The sequence below is a fragment of the Lactuca serriola genome, chromosome 5 (genome assembly GCF_051521515.1).
Source record: "Lactuca serriola cultivar US96UC23 chromosome 5, Lser_US96UC23_V15, whole genome shotgun sequence".
NCBI classification, from domain to species: Eukaryota; Viridiplantae; Streptophyta; class Magnoliopsida; order Asterales; family Asteraceae; genus Lactuca; species Lactuca serriola.
In genome coordinates this window covers 331,386,730-331,408,654 of record NC_136412.1, presented here as the reverse complement: position 1 = coordinate 331,408,654, position 21,925 = coordinate 331,386,730, and the positions used below count along the sequence as shown (strand labels likewise).

The following is a 21,925-nucleotide window of genomic DNA, read 5'->3' as shown; positions in this document are numbered from 1 at the left end:
TTTAACATTATTTCATGCCTACTTGTTCAATAGACTACACCGGTCTCACCAGTACTTTGTTCGCTTTCTATCTTATTTCAAGATTAGAACTGTTGAATCAAAGCTAAAGCCACCCTAAGGAGCCTAATTAAAAGAAGCCTTTCAACACTTCTTAATAAGTGTTTGATCGTTATTCAACGGGAAACCACACTAACACTTTAAGGTCTCTCTTGACTTTGAAGGAAGAGATTCGTGCCCGGGATCATTTGTTTCATGTCATTATTGACATCACATTTATTCCTAAAAAGATTTGCTTTATTTCTTTTCTTTTTACACCCTTAGCACGAAAATCTATGATTTTCCAAATTCTGGTACTAATAATTACAGGCTGTTTTACTGAATTGGTGGTTAATTAAAAGACGTGGTCAAAATTAATCCACGTGGGCGTATCATTCAAAAGATGCCGTTACAAGGATAAGATGAAGGGTTGCTGACTCAGGCGGGAGTCTAATGGATTGAATTTCAAACGGCGGTAAATCGGGGACGCATGTGAAATTGAAACGTCCATTCTTTAACTGACACTGTGGACGCGTGTGCGAATTTGAAGCGATTCCAATCTGGCACATAAAGGCGCGTGTGGATTTGAAACGGTTTCTTCAGAAACGACGCTTGTTGGGCGGCGTGTTACAAGGAATCTGACATTCTCTCTCATGGTGATCATCGCATTCCTTAACTGTCACGCATCAGTCAAATTCCGGAGAAAACCTTTCCTATTTCGATAGAAGATTTGAACAGATTTTTCTCTCTCCTGCAAACCACTATAAAAGGCGACCTCATCTCCCTTTTACCTCTTTACCGCATCCAAATTTCCAAGAGAGCAAAAATTCCCTAAAAACCTAACTGTTCATCATCTTCTTCCCCACTTCAACAATGGCAGAATCATCGTCAGTTCACGCTACTTCCCACATCCTTCCCATTCGCCCTCAACAGTGTTTGGTGATCGATTTAACCCCTCAGGCGTACGATTCCTACATGTTCCCGATTATCGAGTGCCTGAAGTATTCCTCTATCGCTCCTGCACTTTCACGGGTGGAAACAGTGCCCATGGTGATATTATCGCAGATCTATGCGACTGCACATTATGACAAAGCAGTCGATAGAATCTTCTTCGAGGTTGCTGATCACAAAGCCTCGATTTCCAGGCAACGATTTGGCTCATTGCTTGGGTTTGCTGCTGACCCTTCAAGGGTTAATCCGGAGACAATTCCGTTGGGCCATCTCTACAATATGTTTTATAATATGGGGTACACGGAGGTGCTCACCTCCGTCGCGAAGTTCAAAAAGTCATGTTTGCCGCCACAGTGGAACGGTATGTTCACTGTCCTCTTCAAGGTTCTTTCAGAACGGAGCTCAGGTTCAGACGGCTCCAGTCGGCTCTTTCTCTCTATCATGTACGGGGTTTACAACGGAGTCAATCTTGATTATGGGTTGGTTCTCTGGCAACAACTCATCCAGAGTTTATCCTCCTCTTCACGACATTCTGAGGTGTCGTATGCCAGGTTCTGGACCATCGTTACTAAATGGGCGATGGATAAGCACGATGTTCCCATTGCTGCCGGTGCATCAATGTCTTCGATTGGTACATTCCATACCACGAAGATTATCGTCTCATATGCATCGAGGTTCTCTTTCATTGGCCCCATCCCGGAGACCATGTACGGTGATGTTCCAGGTGACAGCAGGATCATCCGGACTATCAAGGAGTTCAAGCAGTCTGGACCGAGGGAGCTCACACAGGAGATGCTCAAGTCTATACATGATGCCGATAAGCCTGTTTCAAGAGGCAAAAAGGCAGAAAAAGGAAAGCAAGTGGCGAAAGGGGCTAAAGGCCCTTCTCCCAAAAAGAGGAAGGCTACTAAACCTACTCAGTCCCCGCAGCAGAAGAGGCGAAAGACAAAACTAATGCGAAAGCTCATTATCGCTTCCTCTTCCGACGAGTCGGAGGGTGAGAGTTCGGATTCAGACGGCTCTCAAAGAGGCAACACCCCTCCAAGAGGCAACACCCCACCCAGATCACCTACTCCTGACATGGAAATCCATAACTCACCAATCCCCTCTCCTACTCAAACAATTCCCACTTCCATTCCCACCATAATCCCTACTACCAACATTCCTAAAACCTCTTTCCCTATACCACCACCCATTTTCACCGATGCAACAACTGCTACTGCAAAGGTTACAACCAACGTATTTGATACGGGGGTTCATACCGATGCAACCGAACCACCACCAGTAACCGAACCCATACACACAACCGAAACCCAACAACCACCCGAACCTACTCCCACTCAAACACCAACCGAACCTACCCCTCCTCAAACTCAACCTGAACCCACTCACACCACTACACCACCAGCTTCACCACCACCTCCATCTCCCGGTCATGCCTCTGACGGAGATAACCCTTTCCTTGGCGGGGAGAACATGCAATTTGATTCGGTCTATTTCAGTCCGTTTCAGGTCCAAAGCGACGATGATGAGGAAGCTCCAGTAACGAAGAAACATCTTAAGGAGCTGCATGAGAAGGTTGACCTGCTTATTGCTTCATCCTCCAATTCTCAATCCTCTCTCTCTGAAGCTGCTCTTCAGAAGATCGTTGATGCCTTTTCCCAGGCTCAGCAAGCTTCAGTCGCTTCAGCCACTGCCGCCATTGACGCCTCGACGAAAGCATGTGAGGTTGTGACCGAAAACGTCGATAAACTATTCTCTGACGCCTCTTCCCTGTTAAAGTCCTTACAGGAGAGCGCCGATGCCACAAAGACAACGTTGGAACCAATCGTTCAACAATTGGCCGCGTTCGTCTCCACGGAGTTGAAGTCGTTCGATACCCTTCGCCAATCAATTAGTGACGACAACTCAGCCCTTCGTGCCTCCATTGACGAGCGCCTCTCTAAACACCAAGAGGATCTCGCTGCAGAAAACTCGTTGATGGACGCCCTTGCAAGCAAAACCACCACCCTCAAGGTCAAGAGCGCTCAGCTTTCCAACTCTCAGCAACAACTTGACGCTCTTCGATCCGAACGGGAGGTCATCAAGACATGTGTTTCGGATGTACACTCTGCCATATCCAACATCCTGGAAGCACACGATCTGATTCTCAACCACTCTGTGAGGCGAACCCTTGCAGAAAAACTTGCTCCTGCCCTGGACCTGCTCAGTAAAATAGAAGGGCTACCTAGTTTCGTGTCCACTCCGAAACAAGGGGGAGAAGTGAAGTTCGGATCGAAACCACCTCCTTCCTCAAAAGCTGCTCACACAACCGAACCTCCTCCTACTGGTCAAACTTCGGGTTCGGGTGTGAAGGATAAAGGAAAGAAGATAGCTGAGGAAGAAGATGAAGATGATCAAGAAACCATTGCTGACTTGCTGAAACGCAAAAATAGTCGCAATGTTGATAATGACAACATTCGTTTGGCGCGAGAAGCTGAAGAAGCTGAACGCAGACAAAAAGAAGCCCATGATGTCCTCGAGAGCAGGAAGACTCTTTTCCCTGCTTGGACTCGAGAGAGAATGATTAAGGAGGCTATTGATACTCCGAGCATCCTATGGCTCGAACCGGTGATCTCCTTCGACTGCTACAACTCTGTCGACTCGCAGTTCGACATGCCCTTAACCCGAAAGGCGTTCATCTTTCACGCCTTCGCCTGCGTTGCCGAAGTCCCTCATCCTCATCCGGAGGTTGATCGGGAATTAATCGAGTTCTATCTGAAGGCCGCTCAACCACAGTATCAAACATGGAGCGCTCAGAAGATAGTCAACGTTCGGGTTTTGAAGCCATATACCGAAGGTAGATTCATCAACGTTCGGTTCAGGGTGATCCGATGGTCTGCAAGAACCGAACATCTCATATCTTTAGCAGATCTACTGAACCTCAACCCCCATGACTGGATTGTTTTGCACAACATCCTCTTGACGAATGAAGCCGAATATGGTCCGATCATAGACCATCTCAAAAGGATGTTAGTATGCTATATCATGGAGGTAGCACTGATGGATCAGGAGATTGCCACTGTCTTCAAGAAGAAACCGAAGATATCTCCTGTTGGCTCGGCCAGTGATCTGAACCGGATGAAGATGGGAAAGATTGACCCAAGGCGTAATTCGGTCATGTTCACTAGGGCTGAAGGACAGAAATGTGTCTTTGCCTTAGCGGATAAACATCTTTATACCACTGCTTGTCTTGAGCATATGCTGGGGATCATCCATCGGTGTAAAGAGAATGCAGCGGATGATATCAAATACTTCTCCGATATGATTCAGTGGTACATCCGATTCAGACAGACGATCCTTGCTCTTATCTCTCATCTGTTTCAGACTGTAAAGAAGAAGGTTCCTGCTGCTGCTGGCCCAAGCAAGAAGTAATGATCTCGCTCCAATTGACGCAAAGGGGGAGATTGTTGGGTAGCGTAGGAATTATTTTGTATTGCGTCATTGGGCTCGGTTTATAGTCCAGTTTTGCACTCCGGTTTGGTCCTGTCCAACCGTGAGCTTGTAGGGTTTACTATATAATAATGTGCTTGCATGCATATTAGGTTAACGATCTAGAATACGATTTACAGAATTCCGATAGCTTTGCAGATTTCTTTATAGTTCTTGTAAACCTTTAATCCTCTACAGTTGTAGTTCTTCATCGAGCTCTTCTGAGGATTGTTTATAATCATTCGACATTGTTCGATTTATTCTTGAGTTGTTTACTGTTTTCGTGTTCTTGCTGTTTACTCTTTATTTTACCTGTTTAAGATCTAATCGATCTTCAAGTTGGTTTTTAACTTATCATATATGATTAGTCATATGTGTTTATACATTGTAATATATGATTAACCATATATTAGACTATATAATAATATATAATTCTTCTTTGAAATTTATATGTAATCATATATTAGACTGTTTAATCATATATGATTAATCATAAGTTAGACTATAAAATCGAATACGATTATTCTGTGAAATTTATAAGTAATCATATATCAGACTGTATAATCATATATGATCAATGATGTTTTTATACATTGTAATATATAATTACTTATATATTAGACAATATAATCATATATGATTATGCAATCTAATATATGATTAACACAGGATCAAGTTTGTATTTTTTTATGATCGAATAATATAATCATAATCAATTTTCTAAATTATAATGTAATGCAAAATCTTAAATGAATTAGTTTTACCTTGAATGACTATTGTATTTTGAAGATCTTCATGTTGATTTTAATAAGTTGAAGAAATTAAATCGATATTTGCGTCATTACGAGATGAATTGATTTTAGCTACGTTAGTATCACTTGAAATCGACTTGTTAAATTCTTTTGAATATAACATCATGTATGAAAATTTAATTGCAAATATCAAGTGTAGTCATATTTTAAACTTTAATTATCTATGTAATCAATTGCAAGAAAAAACCTAAGAATCTTTAAAGAATAGGTTTTGTTTTAATTTTGATTCAATAACCAGTTAGTTTAAAGATCTCCTAAATTAAGATGATGAATTTGACGTGCTTGTTTCTCCGATTTGAGGATTATATCTTGTATTTTAAATTATGAAATGATGCTCTGTTACAATCCTTCGTTTCAATTTGAAGATGTACGTCAAATTGATAATAAATCCCGTAACAATAGGAACTTTAAGAAGTGATTGCATGAATTTCGAAAGCTGAATGATATGATTAAAGAAATGATACTAAGAAACGAAGAATTAGTGATAGAAAGATTATTTGTTTTGTTATCGTATTTCAAAGAAGAAAGAATATACATGTTTTCTAAACATATAAGTAAAATTGACTATTTTGCCACTGGATCATTTAATTGTTGATGAAAGTTAGAGTTAGAATGGATCGGATGAGGATTAATCTCATATATATATATATATATATATATATATATATATATATATATATATATATATATATATATATATATATGTTGTTATGGTGAACTGTAGGCGCATGCTTAGCTCTCTCTCTGAAAGGTTCTTAGTCCAATACACGTCCGGGAATCTGCTCTGCATAAGATGAACAAGAGCTAGGTAAGACAGCCATACCAAGGGTTGGACCCTGGCATAGCCCTTTGATGCCTAAATTAGATTGCGATTCTCAGTGTTGCCTCAGTGCTAAAGAATATATGTATTCCTTATGTTACCCCCAAGGTTATCATGTCTTTGGGGTATTTATAGGTTTCTTGTTGTTAGAAGATACCATAACCTTGACTGGTCCTTTGCCTATTATCCAGTCTATAAGCAAGCATGTTTTTGTCCTTCCATTGTTTATTTTATTTGTTTCGTACCGTTTCTTTTGCATGTTTCCTGGGATATGGTTTCGATACTCGCGTACAATATATTCAAATTTATAATCGTCTGAAGTGAGTGGCGATGCCTGTAGTGACAACCTCGTGAGTACCGGGCTGTTGAGGGATTTCCTCGAGCTACAGGCCTGGTACACCATTAATCCCCCAGTCTGAAGGGTAAGAGAATATTTTCAAAATATTTTTTCTGTTCATACTTGTAAATCCATATCGGGTACTGGAAAGACCCTCGCATGTTGTGCATTAAATGCTTGCGTCGTGATACGTCATCTCTCTTGCTTTGATTAGACTGTCCTTAATAAAAGCTTTAACCGGTCCCTCTAATTATTTATCGGGCAAGCCTGATTTGATCTGCTATAAACTTCTTTACTTTGTGTTTCCTTTGACTTTCCCATCATTATGACTGGTATGGGTGATGGCATGTCTATAGTTGCATCCGAAGTGGACTGTTGCATGCTGGAGCGATGCATTCACGAATATCATATTTCTCTTGTACTTAGTCTCCAAGTTCCATTTGCATCTTTGTCTGTTCTTCATGCCCCACCTGGTAAGACTGGGTTCTATCTCTAAGATATTGTTTGTGGCTTACGGTTACCCCCTTCTCACTTCCTTTTGGAAGTTCTTTGCTATTATAAAGTTCATCTTGTCTAGCTATGTTTGAATATAGTGTCAAAGATTGTTACTTTTGAAGTTTTTTGTGTCGCTCATGAAATACCACTTGATGTCTCCTTGTTACGCTATTTTTATCGCTTGAAGAAGTATGGTGACTGGTTTTTTTTCACCAGTCGTCACTTTCCTCTTTTTCCAGATTTGTCTCACTCCAATGGTAATTAGAGGCTCTAAATGATTATTTCATTCTGCTAATGCCAGTTCCCCGATGTTTGTAGATGGGAGCCCTTCTTATGTATTGTTTGAGGAAGAGTTAGACGAAGCGTGTTGGTTATGCTCAACTCCTTATGAAGTCCTGCTTGTGTGAATTACACGAATCGAACATGCTCTATGTTCTTATGAAATCATGAACTTGGTGTTTTTCTTGTGTGCCTAACCGATTCTTGTTTTGTGGTTGATCTTTTTGGGATATTGATATTTTTGGTGCATAATGTCTCCGTATGTTATGCTTGTTGTTTGTTGGTTTTGGGAACCGTTGATTTGTTAGTGCACTTAGATAATTGTAAGCTTCTTGTGAATTAACTAGATTATGCATCCACCAATACATTTTTCCCGCCTAACGGATGTTTAGATAGATGTTTGTCATGTCTCTCACCGGGTCAGTTACATGTGTTACGAACAAGTAAAATGGTCTTTGACTAAGCGAGTATTTTGTGTGTGGTGTATATACAAGTGTAGTCAGTGAGCGGAGCTACCTGTTTTGAAGAAGATGTGTATTATTAGGGTAAGCGGGTAGCCTGTGTTTGAGTAATAGTACTTGATGTATACACACGTGTAGCCGACGGACTAAGCTACATAGCATGTGTTTGAGTAATGGTACTTGATGTATACATAATGTATACACAAGTTTAGTCGGCGGACGAGCTACATGTTTTGGAAGAATAAGTGTATTCTTAGGCTAAGCGGGTAGCCTGTGCTTGAGTAATGGTACTCGATGTATACACACGTGTAGTCGGCGAAACGAGCTACATGTTTTGGAAGAATAAGTGTATTCTTAGGCTAGACGGGTATCCTGTGTTTGAGTAATGGTGCTCGATGTATACACAAGTGTAGTCGGCGGACCGAGCTACATGTTTTGGAAGAATAAGTGTACTCTTAGGTTAAGCAGGTAGTCTGTGTTTGAGTAACGGTACTCAATGTATATACAAGTGTAGTCGGCGAAACGAGCTACATGTTTTTGAAGAATAAGTATATTCTTAGGCTAAGAGGGTAATCTGTGTCTGAGTAATGGTATTCGATGTATACAAATTGTATACACAAGTGTAGTCGGCGGACCGAGCTACATGTTTTGGAATAATAAGTGTATTCTTAGGCTAATCGGATAACCTTTTTTTGTTTTGTCATAAAGCGACTAATGTTTCCTTGGTTTGTGATATAGTCCACATGGTACTTACATGGTCTAATGATATTGTCTTCTACTCATCTCATTCCTGTTCCATCCGGTACACTTTTCCTTGCATATTCAAACATATAACTTCCTAAGGTTTTTGACTTGCCACTTTCTTGGTATTGTCTCGCTTTCTATTTTCTATAGGACATGTGATCCATCCATGTTGGCTTCATGTATTATGTATGAACCTTCCCATGTTGGATGTAGTTTTCCCGATGGCCCATTTCTACTAGTTTCATTGTTCCGTAATACCTTCTTGCCTACCTTGAAATAGTGGCCCTTGACCCGTTGGTTAGAATAACTTTTTGTTTGCTTTTTATAATGTTCCTGTCATATTGCGGCTACTTCTATTTGTTCCATGGAAACATCTAGGTTTGCCCATAAATTGTCATCATTACTATCCATGTCCACATGTGTCATTCTATTTGTTAGGATAATTAGTTCTAATGGCAGCACCACTTATGACCCATAGACTAAGCTATATGGTGGTTTTTTTGTTGTCGTTCGTGCTGTTGTTCCTGATAGGTTATGAGCATTACATCAATCCTATGGTGCACATGCAAACCCTAAAGCTTTGGATCTAAGTTTCTCTAATTGTGCATACAAATCATCCAAAGCTTGTAAACCCTAATTCTAGCATACAAAATCGAAAATCATAACTAAACTAGGGTTAAGATATTACCTTTCAATTATAGCTTGAAGAGCTTGAGCTTTGAGAACCTAGCACCTCAAATGTGATGCCTCTAATGAATCACAAACACCAAATCTAGTTGGATGATCTTGGAGAGAGGGGAAGGAGGCTCAAAATAGGCTCTTGGTCTCTAGGGTTCAAGTGGTAGCCGCTTTGTGAAGCCATAGGGTCCTTTATATAGGTTAGCTGTTGGGGTTTCAGTCATAACCCTAATTAGATTGCTTAGACCTTAAGCAGTCCACATGAACCTTCCAAAAACAAGGCCTAGACAAATTCATGTGGGCATTCCCCCTTGTTTTCGTCCATCCCCTACTAAGGGATCCACAGCCCAAAATCCAATTATCTTATAATTGCAATTTCAATCCCCTAGGTTTAATTAATATCTTTAGATCACAGAACTAATTTCATAATTGATTCTTGATCAATATTAATTAATCGATATGATTTCTCTTTTAATATATTATTCATATAATATATTAATAAACCGTAATAACCTCTTTCTCCATTATTCATCTAGTCAAGTTGCTCTGGTGAAGGCAACACAAAATGACCATGCTACAACCGGGTTAATATATACAAAATTTAGTTATGGACTTAGACACCTAATCCAACAGTCTGGTATACCTATAATACACTTTGTAGATCATCAACCCATCGTCCTTTGGCTTCATTTAGTCTTATTTCCAATCCATGCACAATTGTCCTATTGGTGACCTCAGTTTGTCTGTTTGCCTCTGGGTGTGATATTGAAGTGAATCTTTGATTTATTCTGAGTTGGTTGCACCACTCTCGGAAGGGATTATTTGCGAATTGTGCTCCGTTGTCCGAAATTAGTGTATGTGGTACCCTGAAATGGCAAAATGATTTGTTTCCAAGAGAATTTGACCATATTTTGGCCTGTTATTGTAGCTAATGGTTCTACCTCGACCCATTTGGTGAAATAGTCAATTGCTACTACTAAGAATTTTACCCTCCCTGGTGCTTCTGGGAGCTATTCAACTATGTTTATTCCCTATTGAATGAAAGGTCATGGGCTACTAATGATGATCATTGGTGTCGCCGGTTTTCTTAGGATTGGTGCATGTTTCTGGCACTTCTCTCAACTATATATTACACCTTCTGTGTCTTGGTACATAGTCGGCCAATAGTACCCTATTCTTGATATCTTGCATATTATTTTCCACGCCCCTTCATGTGCTCCAGCCACTCATTCATGCATCTCTCTTATGAGGTATTCTGCCTCCTTGCCATTTACACAACGTAAGCGGGGTGTTAAATACCTTTTTTTGTATAATATTCCATTGTCCACTACAAAGGATGGTTCCTTGACCCTTAGTTTCCTAGCTTCCTTTTATAATATTCCATTGTCCACTACAAAGGATGGTTCCTTGACCCTTAGTTTCCTAGCTTCCTTGTCGGCCAAGGGTAACTTGCCCTCTGTTAGGTATTCCACTATTGGTTTTCTCTAGTCATTTGTGTATGCTATTATTAACATTACTAGCTTCGCGTCTATTGCTTTTACTTGTACTATTTCTACTAACATGCTCATGGCTAAATTGGGAAAAGTTGATGATGCGAGCTTATTTAACACATATTCACGTTTGTTTCTTGACCTTGGCATGTGTTCTAGCATAAAGCTTTTAAAGTGATTTGTCAATGCTTTCACTTTGTCTGCATATTGTGCTAGGTTTCTTCCTCGAATTTCGTACAATCCATTTTTCTGGTTGGCGACTACCATCAAGGTTATAGAGGCGTTTATGTGTTTACACCCTATCTTGATTGTCAATTGAAATCCTGCGATGAGTGTTTCATATTCTAATTCGTTGTTTGACGCTTGAAAACTAAATCTTAACGCATAGGTTATCTCTTCTCCCATTAGGATTGTTAATACCAAGCCAACTCCTACACCTTTTGTACAGGAGGATCCGTTCGAAAATAATTTTCACTGATTTTCTTGCGTTGCGTCTGTGTTTTTAATGTCTTCCTCTAATATGTGTATCGCTGACACTTCCCTATGGCCTACTATTTCAATGATGAAGTCTACAAATGCATGTGCTTTTATACTGGTTCGTGGTTTGAAAATGATTTTGTGTTCTCCCAACACCATGGCTCATTTAGCTAGTTTTCCTGACTTCTCTGGATTCAAGAGCACTTGACGTAATGGGATATTTGTGAGTACTTCAATGGTATGTGCCAAGAAATATCTTCTTAGTCTTCTTGTCGCGTTGACTAAGCATAACGCTAGTTTCTCCATATCTGAGTATCCCATCTCTGCTCCTTATAGGATATGACTTACAAACTGTATGGGTACTTATTTGTCTTCTCTATTTGCCACTAGGACTGTGTTGGTTGCCATTCTTGATGCTGCCAAGTACATAGTTAAGACCTCACCCGCGATGGGCGATGACAGGGTAGGCAGCTCGGCTAACGTCGTTTTGAGTTTGCGGAATGCACTCCTGCCTTCTTCCATCCATTGAAAAGCCTTTTTGTCTAATACTTTTCTTAGCGTTTTGTAGAAAGGGTATGTTTTCTCTGCAAATTTGGCTAAAAAATCGCCCCAATTATGCCAATTCACTGTTTAATGCTTGTACCTCTTTTACTGTCTTTAGTGATTGCATTTCTAGCACTACTTCTATATTTCTAGGGTTCGTTTTATTCCATCCTTTGTGATGACGTGTCTAAGGAATTTTCCTTCTTCTGTCCCATAGATGCACTTTTGGGTGTTCAACTTCATATTCGCAACTCTTAAGTTGGCAAAGTTTTCCGCTATATCTTGCAAAAAATAATTGTCATTTTTTGCTTTTGATGACCATTCCATCCACATAGATTTCAATGTTTTGCCGACTTGCAGTTCAAAAACTTTATATGCTAACCTTTGGTATGTTTCCCCTGCATTCCTTATTCTGAATGACATTTTTATGTAGCAAAATGTTCATCTCTCTGTGTGGAAAGACGTTTTTTCTTCATCCCCATCGTGCATGTGTATTTGGTGGTATCCCTTGTAAGCATACAGGAAACTCTTCCATTTATTCCCGTGTAAAAACTCAATTTTTTCGTCGATAAATGGCAACGGGTAGTAGTCTTTTGGAAATGCTTTGTTTAGGTTTGTGAAGTCTGTGCACATTCTCCATTTCCATTTCCTTTTAGCAGTCTTTTGGACATGCATTGTTTAGGTCCTTTTTTTTTACCAAGATCGGGTTCTTTGATAGATGGTAACGGGTATTAGTCTTTTGGCTTGTATTAAGTTAATGGCACAAACATTATCCCTTTCAACCAAACAAAATGTTCCGCAAATATTGTTAAATGCCCTGCTGGTTGTTTCATCCTTTTTCTTATTTGCTCCAGTAACTGTGACAAGCAGTGGTCATACATGATTCCGGTCGAACTCCCACTAGCATAGTATATTTTGTGGATGTCTATGTCGCATATTTGCCCATATATAAGTATTGGCCTGTCTTCTTGGTGGTGAGCAATATGGTCTTTTCCAACATCAAATAGATCATGTAGGTGCTTAATTTCTTTATCTACTGCATGCAACAGGTAGTCTACTTTTGTTCCTTTACGATCTGACATGTTGCCCCTCCTATGATGTTACAAATTTGATCAGGTTATCGGGTATTTCCTTTGTTTGTCACGTGGTACCCTCATAATAAGGGTAGCGCCAATGTTGTTACGGTGAATTCTAGGCATATGCTTAGCTCTCTCACCCAAAGGATCTTAGTCCAATAAACGTCCGGGAATCCGCTCTGCATAAGATGAACAAGAGCTAGGTCAGACAACCATACCAAGGGTTGGACCCTGGCATAGCCCTCCGATGCCTAAATTAGATTTTGATTCTTAGTGTTGCCTCAATGCTAAAGAATACATGTCTTCCTTATCTTACCCCAAGGTTATCATGTCTCTAGGGTATTTATAGGCTTCCCGTTGTTAGAAGAGCCCATAACCTTGATCGGTCCATCGCCTATTATCCAGTCTATAAGCAAGCATGTTTCTTGTCATTCCCTTGTTTATTTTATTTGTTTCGTACCATTTCTTTTGCATGTTTCTTGTCATTCCCTTGTTTATTTTATTTGTTTCGTACCATTTCTTTTGCATGTTTCATGGGATATGGTTCCGATACTTGCATACGATATAATCGAATTTATATTCGTCCAAAGCAAGTGGTGATGCCTGTAACGTAGTTACAGACCTGGTGAGTACCGGGCCAGTGACGAGTTTCCTCAAGCTACCGGCCTAGTACATCATTAGTTTATATATATACACACATACACACTTAGGTTCAAATGAGAACCATTATGTAATCTATAATGTGTGAAGGAATATGAGTCATTCATTTCTTAAGTAATTTAACTGGAAATAAAATAATTAAATAAATTAAAATGACAAATAATTAATTTTCATTATTAATTAAATCATAACAGCATAATTTGACTTCCTAAAATCACAATCTTAGATGATCAACATCAACAATCTCATATGATCAACATCACAACAACATTAAAATATTTACGAAAGTTATCGAAAAACTAAAAAAAAAACTTTGTTTTGAGATCCTAAACAATCTCGAACGGCTGAAAAACACGTTACGTCAAGGCAAAACTATGAGTTTTGTAAATCATACAAATTTTCATGTACCATGAAAATTTCATCGAAATCTGAAACTAAACATCATTGCAACATATTTTATGATGGAGTCACTTTATAAGTTTTCAGTCCTACTAGTGATCACCATGACTTGTTACTTTTAATCACATGTGAATAAATCTAGAAAATCGAGTGTGATAGAATTTTTAAAGATGTTACTAAATTTTTAATCCTACTAGTGATCACCATGACTTGTTACTTTTAATCACATGTGAATAAATCTAGAAAATCGAGTGTGATAGAATTTTTAAAGATGTTATTAAATTTTTAATCCTACTATGTATTTTTTTATGTTAATTTACTAATATGTAAATAAATCATTATTCACTTATAAATAAATAACAAACTACAAGATGTGGTTTGTAAATTATTCTTATATAATGTAAATATATTATTTTACATCTAAATTCAACCTTGTATTAGGATAGACTACATATATTGGTTAATGAAAATCATTCACATATCAATTCAATATCAATTCAACCTTGTATTAGGATAGACTATATATATTGGTTAATGAAAATCATTCACATATCAATCTAACATGATAAAACTTAAGAATATATTGAATTGTACAAAAGTTCACATGTGAATATATATATATATATATATATATATATATATATATATATATATATATATATATATATATATATATATATATATATATATATATTTTGTTAGTTTATAATAATAATGGTTTATTCACATATAAATTTTTATATGATATATTCACAAATAAATAAACCATGTAATAATCACATGTGAATATTACATGGTATATTCACTTGTAGTATTAACATATGGGCATATCTTCATATGTGAATATATCATCTAAACAAAACATATAATATAAGATTCACATATGAATATACAAAATATACGATGTAATATTCTCATGTAAATATAACTTTACACATGAATATACCATATCAAAAGAATATATATCATACAATATTCACATGTGATTATACATGTTGACAAATAATAAACCCTACACATTGGATCAACATATCAAACTAATAACCACGATTCATTATCGGCAATGTCACACGAATCGTCGGGAAAAATTAGCGACGATGCTTTTAATGACGAAAAACAATTTAACGACGACACCAGACATGTTGCCACTAAAAATGGCGTCAGTTAAGTTGACATTTCTTAGGTGTTGTTTGTTTTTTTAAAAAAACATTTTTAAATCACTTTTTGCTACGCGGCGCAGCACACGCGCAACATTTACCCTCTCACAGCAGTTTGTTTTTTGGAAGGCTTCAGACTCTTCAAACCTCTTCAGCTTTCATTTTTTTCAAGTGTTTTTTTTTTGGAATTTTGGTATAACTTATTTTTTTCTTAAACTTTTAATTTTTTTTAAAAACTTTGATTTTTTTAAACTTTTATTTACGTATTTGATAAAATTTCTTTTTATATTTTCCACAAAGTTTTTTAACTTGATTTAAAAAAAAACTTCGATTTTTGTAAGTTTTTTACCGTTTTTGTTAATAATATTTTCAGTTTCAGTTGTATCTCTTTTAACATGTGTAATTTTTTACGAATTTTGTAGACATCGTTTGCAATATTTTCTTAATTTTTTTTTTATTATTTTCTTTTTTATGTTTTTTAAAATTAGTTTTTTTCTAGAATAAAATTGTTAGCTTCTTTTATATTTTTTGAAGTTTTATTTTAAAAAGTTTTATATTTTTGTTTTTTACATGTTCTTTTTAGTATTTTTTTTCAATGTTTTAAGACTAGAATTATTAAAATTTCGCTGTTGAGAACTAATTTTCAGTTTATAAAATTAGTTTATTTAAATTTCAGTCTACTGCAAAGGTTAAAAAACAAATGCTTCTTATTATACGCTGCAGCCGTTTGTTCCATATTTTCTGCTACAAGGATTACAGAAATGATCCGCAGATTTCATTAATTTTTGCTTCGAAAAAACAAACATTAACTTATTGTGCTAAAAGACCCACGTGGAAAAGACATTGGAAACTATATATATTCCACATTTAACTGAAAAAACAGAAGGGGAAAAATCATAATAGGTAAAACCCCGAGGGGTGTATTTATTTTATTATAAACCTAAAACCTAGACCTAATAATTCGCTCTCTCGTTTCCTTTATAAAGGAGTTGATATTTTGTAAAGCCCATGCAAACAGTAAAAGCTAAAGAAACCAAACAGTCTCTAACTCTCTATTCACCTGTGATCATGGAAGGTAACAGCAGCAGCTCGGAGGCAACAACGGAGGTAGCCGGAAGGGAAACCGCCGGGACAGCAGCGCCGTGCAGGTGGAATCCGACGAAAGAACAAATAAGCATGCTGGAGAATTTGTATAGGCAAGGGGTGAGAACACCAACGGCCGATCAGATTCAAGAAATCACAAGCAGATTACGGACATATGGACACATTGAAGGTAAAAATGTCTTCTATTGGTTTCAAAATCACAAGGCAAGGCAAAGGCAGAAGCAAAAACAAGATCATCTCTCTTACTTTCATCAATACCTTCATCATCACCACCACCTGCACCAACCGGCGGCCGTCTTTCCGGTACCTTATCATCCCAATGGTTCGTATTTTCTTCTTATAGTTGATTTTGTAATGCCTGTTTTCGTGTATTTTTAGTTTTCGTAATTAAATGGTGGATTTTATAACGGTTTCCCTTTTCAAGAACGTATCTGCTGCCGCCATAGTACTGGTATCAAAGTAGATACATATATAGTTGGCATTTCCGAATCTTGAATTTATTTTAAGCATTTGTTAATATCTTTATACGATAAAATTAATCTACATTTAATATACTTGTTTTCTTTTGTAATCCTTGAAATCAATTAAATATTTTTTAGTTTCTTTAAAATATATAAATATTAATAAAAACTTATAAGTATTAAAGTGTTCAAGAAAGTTTTACCAAGATTATAATTATTATTCTAAAGTTCAGACTTATATAGACTAAGATTATAAATTCTAATTATATGCTAGCCTACAACATTGAAGTTTTCTATCTATAATACATGATACACATATACAAGTTAATGACTTTAAACTAAAATTATTGCATTCTATTAAAATTTAGCTAATACCAATAAGTATACGTATCTACTTTCAAGGAACAATTTTATATGATATAAAATAAAAGCTAAATGGAAAAAAAATGCAAGATACTTTCACTACGTATTTTTAATGTTTAAACTCTTTTTACAACAAGATACTATTGGAAATTTGGTCTAAACTTCGGGTTTGTCACAACTTGAAGACCTTTCCAAAAGTATATTTTCAAAAAACAAGTTAAACCTTATTTTCTTTTTACCAATGAATGCATCATAATTTTCTAACTATCTGATATCACAAAGACACAAACTATTTTAATTTATATCCTTTTATTTAAAATGTAACTAGCAACTTGCTAGTTCTTTATGCTATTTATTTTGCTGTTATTCAAAAAAAATATTATTAATATGCATCTTGTCATTTTTATTGAAATAAATTTATCATTTTCAATGGTTCAAATTTACAAAACTTAAAATGATAATTTTACCTCAATAAATATTACTAAAAATATAATTTATAAATCAGTAGAATATAATGATAAAAATATCTTGTACATTACCATTATCCTGAAATAACAAATAATTTATTTTTTCTTAAAAAATCATTTGAAAAATTGGTAGTCAAAAGGAACAGTAGGCAGTTTTCATGCAACAAAGTAGTACTTGTAAAACATTAAGTGTCTGTCTGACTGTCTCAATCCATCTGTTATAATTTTGTACTGTAAATGTAATCCAAAGGTTTCTGATTTTTGTTTGTTTATGGGCTTTTGCTCATAAGCTTTGTCAATCTTTGTCAAATTATAATTTCCACAATTTCTCTGACATTTCTTTGTGTTGTTTTCCCAAGACTTCTCCTTCAGTCACCCTAACTGTACTTTACAATTATTTGGGTGTACCTCCACATCTACCCTTATCATATTAAAAATAATGTAAGGTATATATTTTCGACCACAATTCCCTAAGGTTTGAGGGTTTGATGTAGCTAGATTTGTATCAAAATGGTTTATGCTTATATAATATATGTTGCTGAAATGTGTATTGGTGGAAATGATAGAAAGATGGTTAAATATGTGTCACATGTTGTATTATTGACCATTGAATTTGTCGTCTGGTTTCAAATTAGCAGAGTTTTATCTTGTTTACTGACGGTTTTTGGTACTAATATCGAGTAAGAAAACATATGTAGATTTGATTTATATAAAAGAAATTACCATCTATAGTACTGTTTCTTTCAGAACCATGCATCAGTCTTTTCTTTTGATTGACTTTTTATAATATAAACTGTCCTTTTATTTTAATAATTTTTATTTGAAATGTTTATACAGTTGTATATGGGCAATGCTATTTCCCACAAAGTGATCACCTAGGGTTCTATCCGAAGGTGCTAATACCTAGTTCCACCACTATTAAGAAAAGGTCACCTCGGGCTGTCAAACCCAAACTGTCTTCGGGTGCCGGAACCCTTGTCGGAGGTAATAATCCGATCAAACCAAAGATGGTCAACGGCAACATTCATCAAGAAACTTTGGATCTTTTCCCACTTCAACCTACTGGGATTTTGCAACACAGGGAAGCACCTACAAGCAATGTTAATCATCATTCTTTGACTGCTTGTACATCAAGCTCCTCCGATCGTACGCAAGACCAACACTATTTTGACTTTTTCTCTTGTTAATGGTATTGACCTAATAGGCAAATGGTTAATTATGGTTAAACCCAATTCTTCTGTAACATGCAAGAAAATGTTGTGATTAATTTGTGTTGGTTTTGTTTTTATATGTATGGGAAGTTGGCAAAAATACGTATTTTAAGTGGGTTTTTAATACATGTGTTTTTCTATCTTAGATCTTATTGTATTGATTACTTTATAAAAACTTGGTCAAACTGTTATCTTTCGTTTTTGCTATGCTTTTGTTTGCAAATGCTATTACATATAATATATTATGTATAAGAAAAATTAAATATACTTATATTTTCTTTTTCTAGTTTTCTTTTTACCCATATGAAATGATAATATGAATAAGAAGACAAAGAAATGATAATAGGGCTAATGTCATAAAATTCTTTAAGTTTTCCAAAAATATTTGGTTTTATCCTTGGTGAACATTTGTGTCAACTAATACCCGAGATTTGTTTATTTTTTGTCACCAATGCCCTTTAGCAGGCTATACTCGATAAACCACTCACCTCTTAACTGATTATTCTTCATTAAGCTTCTACTAGGTAAAAACATGGCTTCTAACACCTCACCATCATCATCGATACTTACCTCCCACCATCATCTTCATCAAGTTTCGTCAGAAAAAAGAAAGGAAAGAAATCTCAACCCATCAGCCAACGAGAAAAACACACACATTATGTGTTCAATTTGTAATAATCAAACAAACCCATATTTGTGTTCATCTTAAAAAACCTAGATTTGTGAACATCTTCCAACTAGGCATGGTAACCCAGATTTGTGTTTTAATGGTTGTTTGTTTTCATGTTGCTTTAAGCCCAGATTTCAAAATCCAAATCTTCAAGAACATTGGTGGTATAAATTAATGTGGAGAAGACGAGAACAAACCCATATCTTTCAAGAAAAAATGATCCCAGATCTAAAATGTTGGTTCCAAAAATATCGTTTGAGTTATGAGTTCTTTGAATTTGTGTGTATGTGTTTTTCAAGAACAAATCCAAATCTTATTTGAATTCTTGTTTGAGTTCTGAATTTTGTTTCCAAAATCTCATTTTTAAATCTTAAATCGATGCACACCAGGTTCTTTATTTTTGAATTTGAAATCCTTTCTTTGTTTGAGTTTGCTCTGAAATCTTGAGTTTGTTCTAAAATCTTCTTTGAGTTCTATATTGTTGCTTGAATGTGTGTGAGTTTTGAAATTGTTCTGAAATCCTCACAGTTGCTTGAATCCTAAAAACTCTTGACGAAATTCAGATAAACCTTCATAAAACTCTTGATGAAATTCATGGGTCGGTGTTGGATTTGCTCAAATTGTTTTTATTCAATCGGTGGGGGGAAGAAGAAGAAGATTTAGGGATATTGTTGGTGGTTTTATCAAGGAAAAAAGAAGAGGTAACTGGCTAAGGGTTGGAAACCTGATAAAAGGGCTTAAGCACAAAACTTTTAACAAATATTCGGTATTAGTAGACACAAATGTTCACCAAGTGTAAAACCGAATATTTTTTTAAAAATTTAAGGGTTTTATAACATTGACCCAATGATAATACTATTTCATTTTCCTTATCACCTTACACCGCTACTTTTACTTATCAATACAACATATTCTCCATATTTTAAAGTAAAACTAAATGAATATATGTGTGTGCCTTAAGACTAAAATTGTATAATTAAAATATAAATAAGTACATATTATTAAATATAATTTATAAACTAAAAACTTTATATATATATATATATATATATATATATATATATATATATATATATATATATATCAAAAACAAAATTTCGGTGAGAAACATGAGAAATAAACCAATCGAATATATATATATATATATATATATATATATATATATATATATATATATATATATATCAAAAACAGAATTTCCATGAGAAACATGAGAAATAAACCAATCGAATCATATGATAATAGAAAGATCTATAAAAAAATATAACTAGTAGAGCTATATATAATGATTATAATAATAACTGCAGTTCACTAAATAAAATTAAATTAATATTATATAAGATAAATGTTTATTTTGAGTCGTATGGTCTTCATAACTTGTACTTAAGAACTGCATAATACACAAATAAAATCGTATATAATTTATGCTAAATCAAATTATTACTATGTTCAGACTACTAGAAAAATACTCTTTAATGACACGTATTGCGTATCATAAAATGTATGAATGACACAGGAATGCGTGTCAATGAAAACCCCAATCATAAAGGAAGACGACAGACATTTGTGTGTCGTAATCTTACGATGCACATTTACGACACACATAGATGACACACAATACGTATCAAGGAAGCCATGTCATAAAGGAAGATGACACACATTTGTGTGTCGTAACCTTATGACGCGCATTTATGACACGTACTGCGTGTCATACTTTTAAACGTTATATATATATATATATATATATATATATATATATATATATATATATATATATTAGATATACTAATTTTCAAATTAAATAACAATTAATGTCTCATAACACAACATAAAATACATTATATAACAAAAAAAAACTTATTTCATACAATAAATATACCAACATTCATTCATCTAATCTACTTTATATTTCATACAAAAAAAATCTATTTCATACAATAAATTTATCATCAAAAGAAACCATTTTCTTAGTTGCTCTTTGTAACCTTGGAAGAGCCTAAGATAGTAAACCGACATTGTGTATCTAATCTTTAAATAAGTGAAGCTTTCTTGACATCCCAACGCCTCTTTTTACCTAACCATAATGACACAACAGATACAAAAGCAAATAGAAGAAATATAAATATCACTTGATTAATGAATGATATGAGCTATGAATATGACATAACAATTACTTGATTAACAAATGTTCCTTGAAATGGGCTTTTATCTTCATTTAACTATTAATAAGAATCAAAAACAGTAGATTAGCACCTTTCATGAAATGAAAAAAATGAATAAAAATCTAAATCAAAAGGAGTAGATATTAGTTGATAGAGATTGATATGTGGATGTTGTTAATCGTCTATATTATATGTATGTTGTATATGTGTATTACTTACTCTAAATGGGCTACTATACATTAGGCCCACAGATGCTTATATTTTGTGGCAATTGAAATCAAATTATACCCTTCCAACAACAATGTCCAAATCACCTCTAATGGTTCCATGCTCTGATTTTGATGGATCTGTGGCTCCAATAAGTTTCCTTCCATATCTAATCAATTCTCCTTTCCAAAACACCAACTATTCTAAGTTATAACCCTTACAAGAACGTGGCTAGACAAAAGAACGTCGTTTATAAACTTTCCCAACAGAAATTCTAATTAACTATTTACTTTTTTTTTTATTTCTTGAGTTGAGAAGGAACTACTTTAGAAAACTAGCTTTATTGTTTTTGTTCTTTGTGTTTTGATTATATGGACATGGACTGAATACCATT

General features: G+C 35.3%; 1 protein-coding gene across 1 annotated transcript; it reads left to right on the top strand.

Moving 5' to 3' along the window:
• Positions 1 to 15,911: 15,911 nt before the first annotated feature.
• On the top strand, positions 15,912 to 18,581 carry LOC145051981 (uncharacterized). Its single transcript, XM_078999805.1, has 2 exons — positions 15,912 to 16,312; positions 18,119 to 18,581. Exons 1-2 carry the CDS (start codon positions 15,955 to 15,957, stop codon positions 18,466 to 18,468), a joined length of 708 nt encoding a protein of 235 aa, XP_078855931.1. The 5' UTR covers positions 15,912 to 15,954; the 3' UTR covers positions 18,469 to 18,581.
• The last annotated feature ends 3,344 nt before the right edge of the window (positions 18,582 to 21,925 follow it).

What these genes read in the sequence shown, in the direction of transcription:
- LOC145051981 (XM_078999805.1), top strand. Translation starts at nt 15,955, where the DNA reads ATGGAAGGTAACAGCAGCAGCTCGGAGGCAACAACGGAGGTAGCCGGA. An exon ending in GGTACCTTATCATCCCAATG is followed by an intron (nt 16,313 to 18,118) that starts GTTCGTATTTTC and finishes ATGTTTATACAG; the next exon opens with TTGTATATGGGCAATGCTAT.